Below are 17433 nucleotides of genomic sequence, written 5' to 3'. Positions count from 1 at the left end.
TGTAATTTGGGGGGTGCCTGGACTGTATTGAATTAAGACTGGTTCTTGAGAATCAACCATATAGGCACCTACACCTGTTTTGGAGCCATCTGTATAAATATCTAACGCTCCAGACAAAGGCTCTGAGGCAGTGACCTTAGGAAAGATCAGTGGATGTTCAATAAAAAATTGTAGCAAAGGATTCTTAGGATCGCCCTGCAGAGCCCCATATATTTGAGGGCCCTGGGGACGTGGGCCCCGTTGTCCGTTTTTTGGCCGTGCACCACCATATCCTGTCGATAGGGGTCGGCCATCCAAGTCCTTCACAGATCGACACTCATTTGCCCAGTGGTTTCCCTTCTTACACCGTGGACATAGTCCAGGCTGCTTGGGTCTATCGCTAATTCTCCCCTTACTCCTTTCAGGACACTGTCTTCGATAATGCCCTTTACGGCCACATTTGAAACAGGTATCCGTGGTGGCGGTTTTCCTTAACTGTATCACAGCTGCCGCTAGGCCAGCATTAGTCAATGGTCCTCCCAGTTCCCTGCAGACTTTCATCCAAATTTCTAAACCTTTATGTTTGTATGGGGTTATAGCAGTCCTACATTCTTTTGTACATTGCTCATACACCAGCTGCTTAATGAGAGGCATGGCTGTATCAGGGTCTCCGAAGATCTTGGTAGCGGTCTCTACCATACGGGCTACAAAGTCTGAAAACAGCTCCGTGGGCCCTTGCAGAACCTTGGTAAGGTTCCTGGAGACTGCGCCCCTATTAGGCAGTGCTTTCCATGCCTTGATGGCTATTTCATTAATTTGGCTATAAACTTGTTCTGGATAATCAGTCTGGTCCAGAGCGAATCTCCCTAGACCCAATAGCATGTCAGCGTCCCAATGTCTCTGAGGGTCTACTCCTGAGGCCAGATTAATGGCGGCCTGAGTATTAGCGTATTCAAAAAGATAAGATTTCCAATCTAAGTATTGACCTGAGGAGAGGCAGGCTTTAGCCAGACTTCCCCAATCCCCAGGGGTGAGGCAATACCTAGCAACAGCCTCAACTTGAGCCATAACAAAAGCTGCACTGACCCCATAGGTTCTGACTGATTCTGCCAATTGCTTCATAGTCTTAAAGTCAATGGGTTCATGATATCTATGCCCGTTAGCATCCAGAAACACTGGAAAACTTAATTCCATCTCTTTCCACACCTCTGGGCAAAAGGAAGCAGCCCCTGCTGGCTTCACCATGCTTTTATATTGAAGGTTATACGGAGGTGCTGTTGGTATAACTGCTTTCTTGCCTAGTCTCTCCCTCTCACACTGAGCAGCCTCTTCCTCGAGATCAGCCTCATCATCCTCACATCGTTTATCCTCTAAGCAGGCAGGGACCGTTCGCCAAAGAGGTTTTGGTCCGGGATTAAGCTTGCCCTCTGTGGCTTCTCTATCCCACACAAAGAAGAAAAGAAACAAAATTACAAGCCCTACCCACAAAGGATCAATTGGAAACAACATTGCCGTAGTTCCCAAACCTTTCCGCCTCTATACCAAGGCTTTTATTGTCTCTGCTTACCTCCAGAGAACTTTATTTATCTTACCTCCCTTATCCGGGAACTTTCCGACAATGCGGAGTTCTGAGATCCACGAGGATGTCCTCGGTTCACCTTACGGGCCACCACTTGTCGCGCCCACCTTGGCCGGCAAGGAAGATGCAACAGGGTTGGATTCTTCTCAACAGCCTTTACTGCAGGACACCTTCATTCTTGATATAGGGAGGCGGCGGCGGCAGCAGCCAGCCCTAAGTGTTACAGCTCCAAGAGTGTTACAGCTCCAAGTGTTACAGCTTCAAATGTTACGGCGCCCAGCCGCAAAGCCACTCGCCTTATATACACAGCAGTATGCTAATATTCTTTCAGGGATTGGTGGGGCACGAGTCATCCAGCTACTTGTCCTCCAGAGATTGGCGCGGCATGAACTTCATTAGCATAGTACCGCCCCAGCCAGACTGACGGCAGGTGCAAAACCCCACGCATGCGCAGTACTGTTGTTCACAACAGGAGGGCGCCAGATTCACCTCATTATCATACAGCTGCCCTGACAGGGGACAAGCCTGCGCATGCGCGGTAAGTTATTCCCATTCGGACGGGGCTGGCTGTCGGTGCCATCTTTACTTCGCCGCCGCTCCTACAATTTATGGTGGAGGAGCAGGGCTTAGCACCAGCCTTCCTTCCATCACCAACTCTTCCCTATATTGCTCTCTACATTCCCCACAAAGCCTGCTCCAGTCCCTCGATAGACTTCTACCATAGTCGCTGACTTTGCTGATTGTGACCATGAGAACTTCACACAAGGGACATACATGGTACTGTGAATGCGGTTTTTTTCGTCCTGCATACCGTTTTTGTTTGTTGGCTTGTTTTTTGAAATAGGGTTTCTCAGGGTAGCCCTGGCCATCCTGGAACTTGCTCTGTAGACCAGGGTGGCCTCAAACTCAGAGCCTGCCTCTGCCTCCCATGTGCTTGGGATTAAAGGCATGCACAATTACCTTCACGCTTTTTAAAGGTTTGTTTTGTTCACAGAGTTCAGTGAATTTTGGTGGATACTGGCAACCCTGTATCACCGCAATCACAGTATGGAATTTCCTCCGGCAACCTTCCTCCTGCTGTTTTTTGCAGTCAACTTCATCACCTTGGAAGAATTAAACAAGCAAAGAAGCAAACAAGCAAAACCCTGTAACAGGACCCCAGATCTTAGTAGGCTGAAAGACTAACTCAATGGTGGATGTACCATTCGAGCTGTAAAACTCAGCACATAGACAGCACCTGCCAAAACTAAAACAAAGACCTAATCCATCAAAGCCCACAGCTCTGGAAAATGTTCTAACCTTGCTTTTTGGCTTTTGTGGTTCTGCTTCTGGCTAACTGTTCTTGTTAACTCAAGTATGTCAACCCAGGACTTTTTTTTTTTTTTTTTTTTTTTTTTTGTGCGTAAAATCTCGCCCTGAGAAAGGCTCCAGGCTGCATTGAAATCTTAAGCACCCAGTGTAGTTACCAGCCAGCTAATAAAGACTTTCTATTGGCCTAAACCCATGTCCGAGCATTCTTCTCTGGCGAATAACGCCCCTCCCCCAACATCCTATACATCTCAACATCTCATGAATAAACCCCCACATTCTCCAGCATTAGAAAGAACTGACCTACGTTGAAGAAGTGTTATGTGCCTGGAGAGATGGGGGATGGAGGAGGCATGGCAGTGGGCATGAATGTAGGCGGTGTGCCGCCCCAAGAAAGAAAATAAGCAAGGCTTGGCGACAGGAGCGAGTTCACTTTGACTCAAACTAGAATTTCCTCAATTCTCTCTATTTTATTACCGTGGAAAGTCGTGTACTCTTTATTTTCACACAGTCCAAGCAGGACAACTATGAAGTTAGTTTCCCTAACTCAACTCTGGGGATAACTCGGGGTCATACACATTCTGGGCAAGTTCTCTAAAGATTGAGGTACATAGCACAGGATAATTAAGTGATCATTAATTTAGTCGTACTTCAACCCTTGTCCCGCAGTGAGAATTAGTTATTACTACTATTATTACTTCAACGGTATTAGTTGAAGTGAATGGTGTATGGGTAAATGCGGGAGTGACTCTTGAGAGTCCTTGTTGGACGTGGTCCTGGGAGGTGCAGCCGAGCTCAGAATCCGGTCAAAGGGATGTGCTAGGGCGGACTCCCAATCGCAGGGGGCGCTCTAGATCAGCCTCGCGCTCGATGCTGAGGCTCCGCTCTAGCCTCCGGGACGCTGCTCTATGGTCTTGAGCAGGGGGACAAGCTGCTGCTTTTTGTCCTGACGCGGCGAGAGCGCGCAGGGCGCGTGCGCACGCGGAGGTGCTCGGTTTCGCGCGGACCGTGTGAGGTTCGGAGCGGAGAGGCGAGAGGCGGCTGCGGACCCACGGAGCGGCAGACCGAGCGGCCCCTGCGGCCCGCGGCGGCCAGGCGGCCCGAGATGTTGTCTGGGAAGAAGGCGGCGGCAGCGGCAGCGGCGGCGGCGGCAGCAGCGGCTGGGACAGAGGCCGGGCCCGGGGCGGCGGGCGGCGCCGAGAACGGCTCTGAGGTGGCCGCGCCGCCCGCGGGCCTGGCGGGCCCCGCCGACATTGCTACGGGGGCGGCGGGCGAGCGCACTCCCCGAAAGAAGGAGCCTCCGCGGGCCTCGCCGCCCGGAGGCCTGGCCGAGCCGCCTGGGTCCGCCGGGCCTCAGGCGGGGCCCACAGCCGGGCCCGGCTCCGCTACACCCATGGAGACAGGAATAGCCGAGACCCCGGAGGGCCGACGGACCAGCCGACGCAAGCGGGCGAAGGTGAGACCCGGGTTCAGGCTCTGGTCCCGGGGACCCGGGTGGGAGTGGGGGCGGGGTAAGGGAGGCCCGGCCTTTGTGCGGGGACCCGGGGTATCGGTCACAGGAGGGTGTGACCGTGATCCTCTGACTGGGAAAGATGGCTTCCCGACGCGTTTGTCTACCTGTGTGGCTGGTGTGTGCGGACGTCGGGCGCACGGGGGAGATGAGTGTGATGCTTTAGAGTCAAGCTTCATGAAAAGGAAGAGACCTCTCTTTCCCTTTTCCTTTCTTTCCTTTTTCTTTTTTTTTTTTTTCTCTTTTCTTTTTTTCGGAGCTGGGGACCGAACCCAGGGCCTTGCGCTTGCTAGGCAAGCGCTCTTCCGCTGAGCTAAATCCCCAACCCCTCCTTTTCTTTTTCAAGGTTTTGCTGTACGCCAAGTAGACTCTCTTTACCCACCCCCCCCTTTTTTTTTAAAGATTTATTCATTTATTTATATAAGTACACTGTAGCTGTCTTCAGACACACCAGAAGAGGGCATCGGATCTCTTTACAGATGGTTGTGAGCCACCATGTGGTTGCTGGGAATTGAACTCATGACCTCTGGAAGAGCAGTCTCTTAACCGATGAGCCATCTCTCCAGCCTCCCCCCCCCCCCTTTTTTTAAACAATCATTTATTGTGTGTCTGCGAGTTGAGGTACGGACAGCTCGCCCGAGTCTCGCCCCGAGTCCGTCCTAGTCTTTCCACCACGCTAAGGAATCGAACTAGTTGTCAGGCCTGGCAGCCAGCGGGATCGTGGGCCCCGAGTAGATTTTTACAAATGTGGAAGCGGATGAAGAGTATCAGTTTGGTCACGGTGCTAATATAAAGATAAAGATTTGGCATCAGATCCAACACTATACACAGATAATCTCTGTCTCACACCTCAGTATACCAGATGGTGCATTTGGCACCAGGCCAGCGCTTTTCGTTTTCGAAAACACCACTGGTATTGTTAATAACCTCACTTTAAGAATGAATAAAGTGAAGTTTAGTTTCAAAGTTTGGTGTTTTGACAAGGTGTCATTCGTTACTGAAACAAAAAACAAAACAAAACAACAACAAAAAAAAAAGCCCTCATACAGTAACATCGCCAAGCATTGGTGCAGCTTTATTGCACAGCATTGGCTTTTCCCAGAGATTCTCAATCTGGAAATAAGAGATATGTATGGATGGGTATGTAGTGCATACAAGAAGTAGTCTAAAGATGTGACTGGATGGCACAGGAGTTGCCAAGAAGGATTGAGAACCAGCGTTTCTGCCCGTAGCACCTCAAGATAAATACAAATGTTGGGTAAAGTGTGGCTTAGGTAACTTTTTGTACACTGTTCTCTCCTGCTGTGCTGGGGAGTTGAACCTTTTGTGTGGTAGACAGGTTCTCTACCACTGTACTGTATCACCAGTTCTTGGTATTTTGAAACTAAGTTGCCAGGTTGGCCCTGAATTTATCTTGTGACTGAGACAGGGCTTGAACTTGTAATGCTCCTGGGTCAACCTTCCGAGTCACTGGGGCTCTAGGCCTGTCTCACTAGGCCTGGCTTGTTTTGGTTTTGATTAACAAACATTTTGTTATGTTGCTCAGTTAGATCTCAAATTCTTGTGCTCAACTTATAGTGCCCCCTAGGCTTCCAGAGTGGTCACTGCACTGTGCAGGCTGCTGGGTATCGTTTTCTTTGCAAGTTGGTCCAGAGAGCCTCAGCTTCCTGCTTGAGAACTTCATACTCACTGCTCATTAAAATGAATTTGGAGGAAAGGTGGTTTGTTTTTTTGGGGGGGGGGGCTTTTATCAGACATGCATTAGGAAGGTGGGGTATTGGGATATAGATGGAGAGGGAGGGACAAAGGAGGGTCAACCAGAACTAATTATGTGTGAAAATGCCATAAAGAAACCTGCCAAACATGTTTTTAAAACCCACAAAACTAGAATCCTCTTTTAAACTTCTGAAGAAAGTGCATGTGGGACCACAAAAAACACAGTGACACCCTACCCCCAAGATAATTTGAATACATTTCAATCTGCCTGCATTAGTTTTTTTTTTTTTTTTTTAAGATTTATTTATTTTATGTATGTGAGTACACTGTTGCTGTCTTCAGACACACCAGAAGAGGGTATCAGATCTCATTACAGATGGTTGTGAGCCACTATGTGGTTACTGGGAATTGAACTCAGAACCTCTGGAAGAGCAGCCACTGCTCTCAACCACTGAGCCATCTGTCCAGCCCCAACCCCCTTTGGTTGACTTCAACCCTTGGACATGAAAGAGGGCAGAATCCAGTAGGATTCCATTTTATCAAGTCATGACCAGAAACTGAGATAATTTAAAACACATTTGAGGTCTGGAGAGATGTCTCAGAAGTTAAGATTGCTGTCTGCTCTCTCAGAGGTCCTGAGTTCAATTCCTAGCAACCACTTGGTGGCACAGAACCATTTAGAATGAGGTCTGGTGCCCTCTTCTGGCGTGCAAGCATACATGCAGGCAGAATACTGTACATAATGGATGAATGGATGAATGAATGAATAATCTTTTTTTTTTTTTTTTTTTTTTTTTTTTTCCCAGAGCTGGGGACCGAACCCAGGGCCTTGCGCTTCCTAGGCAAGCGCTCTACCACTGAGCTAAATCCCCAACCCCCATGAATAATCTTTAAAACAAAACAGATATGAGATAATTAATTTGCCGGTGTTGCTTTTTAAATTATGTATTCATAAGATAAAAATAGCACCACAGTCAATTTAGAACATTTCACTGTTTCCCAGAGACACCTGTATTCTAGTTGTCTTTTCTCATCTCCCTACCTGCAGCCCCTGGCAATCACTGGTCTACTGTCTGACTATATGGAGTTATATCTGAATATCCTCTTCTAAATATCCTGTATGCAGCCTCAGTATATGTGGACCTTTGATTTTGTCTCATTTGATGGACTTTTTTGGGAGTCTCACTTTTGCTGTTATGTATAATGTAGTTATGAACAGTAATGTACAGCATGCAAGCATACACTTTCAAGTCTCTTATAATACTGTAGAGGAATTTTAATCCAGCAACATGGCTGCTTTGGGAAGGGATCAGAGCCAAAGACCTACTAGTACACATCTCAAATCCCAAACAATATAGGTAAAGTGACAAATCAGACTTGAGAATGAGTCAGAGATAGGATACGTCTAACTCTCACCAGAACCGCAGAGAAAAGAGTAGCAATTTAAGAGAGCAGCATAGAGAGGGAGAGGGAGAAAGGCAGTCTCACAGAGACAGGTTGCAGGTGAAGGCAGATGAGCCAGAGCAGGAGAAGGCAGAAGATTAGAACAAATTGCCAGAGTTAGTTTGAGGCTAAGCAGAGCAATTTAGTGAGACGCAGCTAAGAAGCCAGTTTGAATCAGCCAGCTTGGAGAGGAGTTTGGGCCAGAACAGCTGAGTCCAGCCAGAGTTCAGTGTGAACTAGAAAGGGTGAGCTTATTCAGCAGTAAGCCTCTGAGACACAATTACATCTGAGAAAATAAAATTTACTTTTGCATAATACCTGGATTATAATGGGTGAGTCACATGTGAATTCCGGTTTTTTTTTGTGAGGAATTGTTACCAAATGCTTTTCTAAAGTAGCAGCTAGAGTTTCACCTTTTCATTTGCAATGTGTGTGGATTCTGTTTCTCCAGATCTTTGTACTTAGCATTGTCTGTCTTTTTATAGCCGTCTTTGTGAAATGCTATTTCATTGTAGTTCGATGTTCATTTTTTCAAAATGGCTAATGATGTTGAACATGGTTTTTGTTTTTGTTTTTTACATTTGTATGTAAGATAGCTATTAAAAAAGTTTGTAGTTTTTTTAAAGGACAACCCAAGCTGGTCTTAAACTTACTGTGTACTTGAGAATGACCTTACGTTTCTAATCACTTGCATTCACCTTTTGTTTTTTTGACAGAGGATTTGGGTTTCTTTGTGGAACAGCCCTTGCTGTTTTGGAACTCAGATTTGTAAACTAGGCTAGCCTTAAACTCAACAGAGTTCTACCTGCCTTTGCCCGCGTGCTGGGACTAAACGTCACATTCAGCTCTGCATCCACTTCTTAATTGCAGTGTGTCATTTGTACCCATTTATATCCAGCTCTGGGGATCAAACCCAAGGCGTCCTGTGTAGTAGACAGGCTCTATACTAGGTGAGCTGTATCCCCATCTCTACCTTCTTCTTGGCTCAGATTTTTAAAAAACAGGTTTAGAAGAGTGTTTTAAAGTAAGATTTTTAAAAGGATTTATTATATGTAAGTACACTGTAGCTGTCTTCAGACACATCATAAGAGGGCATCAGAACCCATTACAGATGGTTGTGAGCCACCATGTGGTTGCTGGGATTTGAACTCAGGACCTCTGGAAGAGCAGTCAATGTTCTTTAACCGCTGAGACACCTCTCCAGCCCAAGATTTATTTATTTATTTTTTAAAGATTTATTTGTTTTTATATAAGTACACTGTAACTGTCTTCAGACATGTCAGAAGAGGGCATCAGATCCCATTACACATGGTTATGAATCACCATGTGGTTGCTGGGATTTGAACTCAGGACCTCTGGAAGAGCAGTCAGTGCTCTTAACCACTGAGCCAACTCTCCAGCCCCCAAGATTTATTTTTTATTCTAGTTTCAAAACTTTTAAACTTTAATCAGTTCCAGTGTATGTATTTGGCTTATTCTGTTACTCCCAGGATTGCATCTAAGGAATATTTTTCTGGTTCCATTATTGTTTTTCTATCATGTTTTTCTATCATGCCACTAACACTGTTCTGGTTACTGTGTTTTTATATAAGATTTTGAAACCAAGATGTGTGAACTCTTCAACTCTCTGTTGAAGATCATGTTGATTGATCTTTTTTATAGGAATTATGTAACTACTTTATTCCTTTTAAAAAACCACAAACAATGTTTTGGGGGTGGTTTGTTAGGGTGCCTATGTATACATCTGTGCATGCCAGTACATGTGTATATACGTATGTGTTTATGTTTGTATAGAGCCAGAGATTAATAGCAGGTGCCTTTCTCAATTATTTCTCCAATTTTTTTTTTGTGTGTAGGTGCATCGAACTTTATTGATGGTATTCAAGAGAGAAGGGAGGGCTCCCTAGGCCCCTCCTGTTGTTATGGGGTCTGGGATGGAATTGTGAGGGAAATGATCAGTGTTGGGGACTGAGTTGGGATGGGGGACTTCTCAGCAACTGAGGGCCTCTTTCTTGCTCTCAGTATCCTTGCTGGGCTGGGTGGTCCAGGGTTTCTTACTCCTTGGAGGCCATGTAGGCCATGAGGTCCACCACCCTGTTGCTGTAGCCGTATTCATTGTCATACCAGGAAATGAGCTTTACAAAGTTGTCATTGAGAGCAATGCCAGCCCTAGCATCAAAGGTGGAAGAGTGAGAGTTGCTGTTGAAGTTGCAGGAGACCACCTGGTCTTCAATGTAGCCCAGGATGCCCTTTAGTGGGCTCTCGGACGCCTGCTTCACCACCTTCTTGATGTCATCATACTTGGCAGGTTTCTCTAGGCGGCATGTCAGATCCACAATGGATACATTGTGGGTAGGAACATAGAAGGCCATGCCAGTGAGCTTCCCGTTCAGCTCTGGGATGACCTTGCCCACAGCCTTGGCAGCACCAGTGGATGCAGGGATGATGTTCTGGGCTGCCCCACGGCCATCATGCCACAGCTTTCCAGAGGGGCCATCTTCTGAGTGGCAGTGATGGCAGTGTGGTCATGAGCCTTCCACGATGCCAAAGTTGTCATGGATGACCTTGGCCAGGGGGCTAAGCAGTTGGTGGTGCAGGATGCATTCCTGACAATCTTGAGGGAGTTGTCATATTTCTCGTGGTTCACACCCATCACAAACATGGGGGCATCAGCTGAAGGGGCGGAGATGATGACCCTTTTGGCCCCACCCTTCAGGTGAGCCCCAGCCTTCTCCATGGTGGTGAAGATGCCAGTAGACTCAGCACCAGCGTCACCCTATTTGATATTAGGGGGGATCTCCCTCCTGGAAGATGGTGATGGGCTTCTTGTTGATGACAAGCTTCCCATTCTCAGCCTTGACTGTGCCGTTGAACTTGCCATGGGTAGAGTCACACTGGAACATGTAGACCATGTAGTTGAGGTCAATGAAGGGGTCATTGATGGCAACAATCTCCACTTTGCTAGAAGAGAAGGCAGCCCTGGTAACCAGGTGCCCAATATGGCCAAATCCGTTCACACTGACCTTCACCATCTTGTCTATGAGATGAGGTTGGCACTGCACGAGAGGATACGGCTGTCTCTGGAGCAGGGAGGAGCAGAGAGCTCCAAATCATTTTTTAATACAGGATCTTTCTTTGAGCCTGGAGCTCCCTGGTGACAGCAAACTCAGGGATTCTCTAGTTTCTGAGTTTTACTGACTTCTCAGTCTCAGCACAGGGAGTTTTGTTGGAACTATTGAATCTGTTGGTCAGTTGGGGGAATTCTATAAGATTGGTGCCTTTGTAATTCTCTTGTGTTTAATTCTTTTTTTCCATCTTGATTTGCCCTTTTGTTGTTTGGTGTATGCTATCTATGTGTGTGTGTACTTAAGTTTGTGTGCATGTGGAAGCCGGGTTGATATGGAGTGTCTTCCGTAATCGCTTTGTACTTTATTTTCTGAACCCCAAACTTCTTGCATTTTTGATTTTGCATGTCTGTCTAGTGAGCCTACTCCAAGAATCCCCTATGTCTCTTGAGCACTGGGACTGCATGTCGGCCTTCATTCTTGGCCCCCTTTTCTGTGGGTGCTGGGGATTCTGGTCTTAATTTCCATCCGTTTTGTTTGTACTTTTATCCCAGGAGTCATTTCCCAACTCTGTGATCAGCTCTTAAACTTTCAAAAGAAACATGGGGGACAATTAGAAGCAAGGATGTGGAGCTAGAGAGATGGCTCAGTGGTTAATAGCACTGGCTCTTCTCCCAGAGGACTAGTCCCCAAATGGTGACTCACAATCTGTCTGTAACTCCAGTTCAGGGGACCCAGTGCCCTCCTCTGTCCTATGTGAACAGTGCATGCATATGGTGCACAAAAATACTTGGAACCAAAATAAGTTAAAACAAAAAATGCAGCAGCAGGAGAGAGGTGGGGAGTTTTCATGCCTCAAAGCCAGACTTGGAGCTAGTGTGAACTGTAACTTCAGTAGAATGGTGTACATCCATTTAAGAAATAAAAGGCAAGCTGACAGATGTGGGTCCCACTGGCCAGCATTGTGGGGAAAGTAGAGACAGGAAGCTAGAAGAAGTTTATTGGCTGTTAGCCAAGTGTTAGGTTCAGTAAGAGGCCCTGTCTCTAGGGAATAAAGCAGAGAGTAATAGAACAGGACACCCATTTTCCTCCTTTGGCCTTAGAATGTGCAAGAAAGAGTGCTTAATTAACACCTGTGTACATACAGCACACAGAAAAGTTCTTAAAAAGGAAGCTGAGGTCACTGCTGTTGGGGGTGGTTTTGGGGGATCTGCTTGGGGTTTAATAAGATGCAGAGACATTTATATAGTATAAAGTTGTTGGCCTTTTACTGGGGCAGACTCTTAGCTACAATCTTTTCTGCCATTGCATCCCCACTAAGTTACGTTTTTTAAAAATTTTAATTATTTACAGTCCAGTCATTGCTCCCCTCTCCCATTCCTCCTTCCCACAATTCCTCATCCCATTCCTCCTCCCCCTTGCCTCTGAGAGGGTGCTCTTCCCTGGGATCTCAAGTCTTTCAAGGATTAAGCGCATCTTCTCCCACTGAGGCCAGACTGGACAGACCTCTGCTGTATATGTGCCAGGGTCCGTGGACCAGCTGTATATGCTTTAGGTTGGTGGCTGAGTCTTTGGGAGCTTCCTATGGTCTGGGTTAGTTGAGACTGCTAGTCTTCCTATGGGGTCACCCTCCCCTTCAGCTTCTTCAATCCTTCCCCTAATTCAAGCATAGGGATCCCCGATTTCAGTCTAGTGGTTGGTGTAAGTATTTGCTTTTATCTCAGCTGCTGGTAGGACTTCCTTGGGGGCAGCCATGGCATCAGTAATAGTGTCAGGCCTAACTCCCTGCAGTTCTTTTTAGACAGGAACAATTGTGGATCAGAAAATTTGACTGTATATTAGTGACTCAGTCCCTCCACTTGAGGCCTGTCTTACTTACTGGAGGTGGGACTCTTGTGTTCCCTCTCCTCAAGGGAGATTGGAGAATTTTGACTAAGGTCACCTCGTTTAGTCCTGAGAATCTCTTAAGTTACTCTTACCTCTTAAACTCCCTTCTGTGCTCTGGCTCCTCTTGCCCAGTCATCTGATTCTCCCCTCCCTCAGCTCTTTATTCTCCAAAAAGCCACATTCCAGTCTGAACTAGTCAGCAGCCGGACAACTCCAGAGCCATCTCTTTGGGTTGCCCTTTGGCTGTGTTGGGGCTGCTTACATGACCTTCATGGCCTCAGAAAGTCTCAGAATCAGGGGAGGAAGAACAAGTATTTACATACAGAAAGCTGGTAATGGGCTGTTGAGAGGATATTACCAAAATACACTGCTAGCCCTGGGCTCTCTACCCTGGCATAGTAATTAATAATTAAAAACACAGGGATACACTACAAGCCATTTGATATTGTGTGTGAGGAATGGTCATCCCAACACTGTAGACAGGCTTTGCTTTAAGAGCTTTGAGGTATATATAACAATGCTTTATTGCCTGAAAATTGTCCCTCTTTTAAAAATAGCATGAAATTATAATCAAAATTAGTTTGAAGTTTTATAAAGGAGTTACTGATGTTGGTTAAAAGGCCTGGGTCCTTGCAGGTCTAACAAGCTAGGCTGGGCCATCAGTATGCCAATTAGAAAGACAAATAATAGCAAAAAGCAGAAAAAGGCTATCCAGTGTGGTTGTATCCAGCGTGGTTGCAGTGGGAATAGAAACTGATGCCTGCACTAAACTCTCAGTCCATGGCACTGTAAGACCAGAGCCATGGAATTGTCTGCGTAGCTCAGGTTGGTTAACTTACGTCACCTGGGTGCTGGAATTACAGGAATGAGCCACTAGTTAACTGTATTTTTGGATGAGGGCCATTTTAATTGATACTCTCAGTATGTGAGCATGATAATATATACACTGAAAAAACCTACAGGAGGAGCTCTTGAGCCAGAGATGTACCAGTCTTAGGATGTAAAGGTTACAGATTGGGCTAAACCTGAACTGACACTGTGTCCTTTCTTGGGACTTTTTGTCTTTAGTAACTATGACAGATTGGCTTGATCATTGTTACTTCTTTAGAGTTTGAAAGCAATTAATTGAGCCATTGATGGTTCAAATTGAACCCATGATTGAGATTGTCATTGTATTTGTTTTTTTCTGGTATAATCTCCATGTAGGTAGAATACAGAGAAATGGATGAAAGCTTGGCCAACCTCTCAGAAGATGAATATTATTCAGAAGAAGAAAGAAATGCCAAAGCAGAGAAGGAGAAGAAGCTTCCCCCGCCACCTCCTCAAGCCCCACCTGAGGAGGAAAATGAAAGTGAGCCCGAGGAGCCGTCTGGTGAGTTGTAATGATCAGCCATAGTTTGTGTTATCAGAGAGAAGAGTCAGTTGTTTTGTTCTTACCTTGCAGTGTTATTGACGTCTTCATCTGGGGCTCTCTGCTGTGTCTGTTTATGTGTTTATATACATGTGTGTGTACACATGTATAAATAGTCTGCTGACCATCTTTGTTTTTGTCTGAAGGAAGTAAAGGATGGTGACAGATAATAGCAGTGGAAGTTGGTTAGGATTAGGAGGAAATAAATGGTTAGAGAAAACAAAGAATGTCAGATCCACAGAACCAGTCAGTCCTGCTTGTCTGACGACAACTTGAATTCACAGCTTAAAGTTTTGGGTTTTTTTTTAACTGTTGTTTTTGTTTTTATTTACACATACTCATTAGTTAAAACATTTTCCTGGTAAACATATATAAAAAACATTCTGAAATTAAAAGCATTCGGCCTAACATCCTGTAATTTTAGTTATAGGGTCTTCTAATCAAAGAACTAGTATAAGGAAAGACTATGGGGCAGGGGAGATGTTCAGTCAAATGTTTGTTGTGCAAATCACAAGGACCCAAGTTCATTCCTAACACCTGTATGAAAGCTGAGTGTGGTAGCATGAGCCTGTGACCTCGCTGCCGAGGATGCAGAGACACTATTAATGCTGAGCTTTGATGGACAGACTGTCTCAAAAAATAGTGATTGAGGAAGAGAGCCACTGTGGAACTCTGGTCTCAATTTGTGCTCCCACTCCCCCATGTGCATCTGCACTAACTCAAACACAAAGAAAAGGCCATGAAGAGAATCTGATCTCACATAAACATCCTTATACCATGAAAAGATTATTAGCTTTATATTTGTGTCAGAACTTCATATAGCTTTTTAAAAACTCATTAAATAGCCTGGCTGTGGTGGTACACACCTTTAATCCCAGCACTCAGGTAGAGGCTGGGGATCTCTGAGTTTGAGGACAGACAGTGCTACACAGAGAAACCCTGTCTCCAAAAAAAAAAAAAAATCTCATAAATATTGTCAACCTTGAATCCTAGCTTTCTATGGATTTCCTAATCAGTTTTGGAAAGACAGTGTAAAGCAGGAGTCTTAGTTAGTTTTTGTGTTTTCCACTCTGAATAACATTAACTCATTTTTATTTTGGACAATCAAAATGTTCTTCCCTTTGAAATGACTTTAAATTCTATTAGCTATAGACACCATACTTTATCAGTTCTTATAGTCCTGTACCTTTAAAATATGCTTATTTCAGGCCTCGCCTGCTGTCTTTTGTATTACATTCATTGTTACCCAGATTAAAACTTATTTTGACAAGTTCTAACTTTTGACCCAGGATCTTTAGCATCTTTTTATTTGTTTTATCCATACCAAAAACATTCTCTTTGATGTTACTGTAAATTACCAGAACTTACATTTTTTGTTTGTAAAACCTACTATCAATGCTGCTATTCCATTTGAGAGTATTAAAGTCAGTTGTTAATGTAAACTTAGGTTTAGGCTTGACTAAAGCTCTTAAAAATAACTTGTACAATTGAAATAAAATACTATAAAAATACTTTTTCTGGGTTGGGGATTTGGCTCAGTGGTAAAGTGCTAAGGCCCTGGGTTCGGTTCCCAGCTCCGGAAAAAAAAACCAAAACAACTTTTTCTGAAAAAAGAAAGATTAAATTCTGGATTCAGTTCATCCCAGTATCCAGGGCTTTGTTTGACCTAAGACTGTCTTAAAATACTTAAAATCAGGCAACTCCGCCTCTAGTCGGGGTGGTGCACCTTTGCCTATGCGCCTGGAGGCAGCCGAGCCTTCTCTGCAGCACCATCTCACTGTTTACATTGTCTTCCTCCCCGTCCCAAATTTTGTATTTCGCTTTCTCGCCTTTGTTCAATCTGTATCTCCCTCTCTTCTTTTTATCTCTAATACAATCTTTTTGATTATTTTTCTTCTGCCTTTGCTGGGTATCTGCTATTTGAAATGCCTATCATAACTCGTCAGGGTACAGATCCCTCAACTTAAGAGTTAGATATTGTACGGTGGTGATCTGATGTGTTAGAGGTTGTTTTTGGTGTGGTATTTTGTGGTCCTAGTGTAAGAATCTGAGAATTGCTGAAAGATTCCAGATTCGAATAGTATGCAAAGACAAAGAACATTTTTTTTTCTGCAGAAACAGCCAGCAGGAGGAGGTCAACAGTCAAAGCAAAATGGTGGCAACCACAAGGGAAGCTTGCAGGTCCCTCTTAAAGCCAATTAATAGTTTTCCAGTTGCGGTTGGGTCACCTTCATCAGGATTGTTTGAGCTTACAGGATATTTGTACACTTTTGATTCGTTTATACCTTGAGGGAGAGAGGGTTACCTTTTAGGTACATTTTCATATGTGTTCTAAGCCTCTGGCCAGATATCAGGTCAGTTGATGATTGGCTGCCCCTTTGTCTGCAGTTTTCCCAAGAAGCCTGGGTTGTCCTTCTGGGGGTAATTGAAACTTGAGGCCTAACACGGCTGCCTGTTCTAAAATGAAGTGAGTTAGGCCCTCTCAGAAGCTAGAAAGGAGATTGGATTCATACTGTAAGAAGCCTAGTGTTTGACTGTCTGGTTGGAGGTAGTAAGTACCGAGGTTGTGTTGTTTGAGGGATCTAAGGAAGGGCCTCCACCTAGCCAGACCTGCATCCTACCAGTTATGTGCCGACACTTCCTAGTCTCTAAGGCTTTTAGAGCGAAAGGAGGCACTGAGAGATTTGTTGTACAACAGGTGGTCTGTAAAGGGGACTAAAAGCACAGGGAGATAAAGTGTTATGAGAGTTGATTTGTTCTGGGATCCCTTTGTTATGCTAAGTGATACTCCATTCAGCCCCCAGTTAATTTGAAATGAAATTAAAAATGAAAATAAGAGGTTTTATTTGTTTGATGTTGTTGGCTTAGATTTATTTTATTAGGATGAAGTTCTCTCTTTGGGCTTAACACCCCTCCCCTCCCTTTTTTGACCATTGCACTGTGGCATTATAGACCTATAAAGAGTCATGAGTAATAGACACATTTTTAAATAGCAGTTGCTTATATTTTAACCTATATTGTTTTGTTTTCTTAAAATTTCTGTGTTGGTTATATTTGGTTTAACAAATGATGGTTTTGTTTCATTTCCTAAATATTTTTTCTGTAAGATTAAGCTTTGTTTTAAGTCTTGGACAGATTGGGGACTTAAGACCTTTGGCTTGCATGCATTAGTTAACGGTGGGGCTTCTTTGATAGAGGACTCTATCAAAGGTTAGAGTAACTGCCCCTGGGCTGAAGGAGCCTCTGTTAGAAATATGCTTTATTTGGAGCTTGCGGCAGCTTGTGTCAGGTACGTCAGGTTCCCTTGGCGTTTGCAGCCTTTACCCCGCTTTAGTGGCTGCTCTGCTGCTGATTTACAGAAGCATCGCTGTCCTGCCTGGCCCACTGCCTCACTGAGGGGTGCTGATTTCACATTGCACTCTGCCTCAGGAGGTAATCGCCAGAGTATTTTGTTGTGCATAACTTGAGACATTTATGAAAACTTAGAGCACATTTAAGATGGGTGGTAGCATACACTTTTAATCCCAGCACTCAG

The 17433-nt window shown here is 44.9% G+C and overlaps 1 protein-coding gene across 2 annotated transcripts in view; it reads left to right on the top strand.

The window, feature by feature from the left end:
- Nucleotides 1-3822: 3822 nt before the first annotated feature.
- Nucleotides 3823-17433, top strand: part of Kdm1a (lysine demethylase 1A) — a 55273-nt gene continuing 41662 nt past the window's right edge. Inside the window, exons 1-2 of one of the 2 annotated variants that reach the window (XM_087550692.1) lie at nucleotides 3823-4322; nucleotides 13694-13859. In XM_087550692.1, the coding sequence (XP_087406818.1) occupies nucleotides 3972-4322; nucleotides 13694-13859 (517 nt within the window). In that variant the 5' untranslated portion in view covers nucleotides 3823-3971. 2 annotated transcript variants of the gene reach the window in all.

This window comes from Rattus norvegicus, chromosome 5 (genome assembly GCF_021556685.1).
Source record: "Rattus norvegicus strain SHRSP/BbbUtx chromosome 5, alternate assembly SHRSP_T2T, whole genome shotgun sequence".
NCBI lineage: Eukaryota > Metazoa > Chordata > Mammalia > Rodentia > Muridae > Rattus > Rattus norvegicus.
This window is presented reverse-complemented; position numbering and strand designations above follow the sequence as displayed.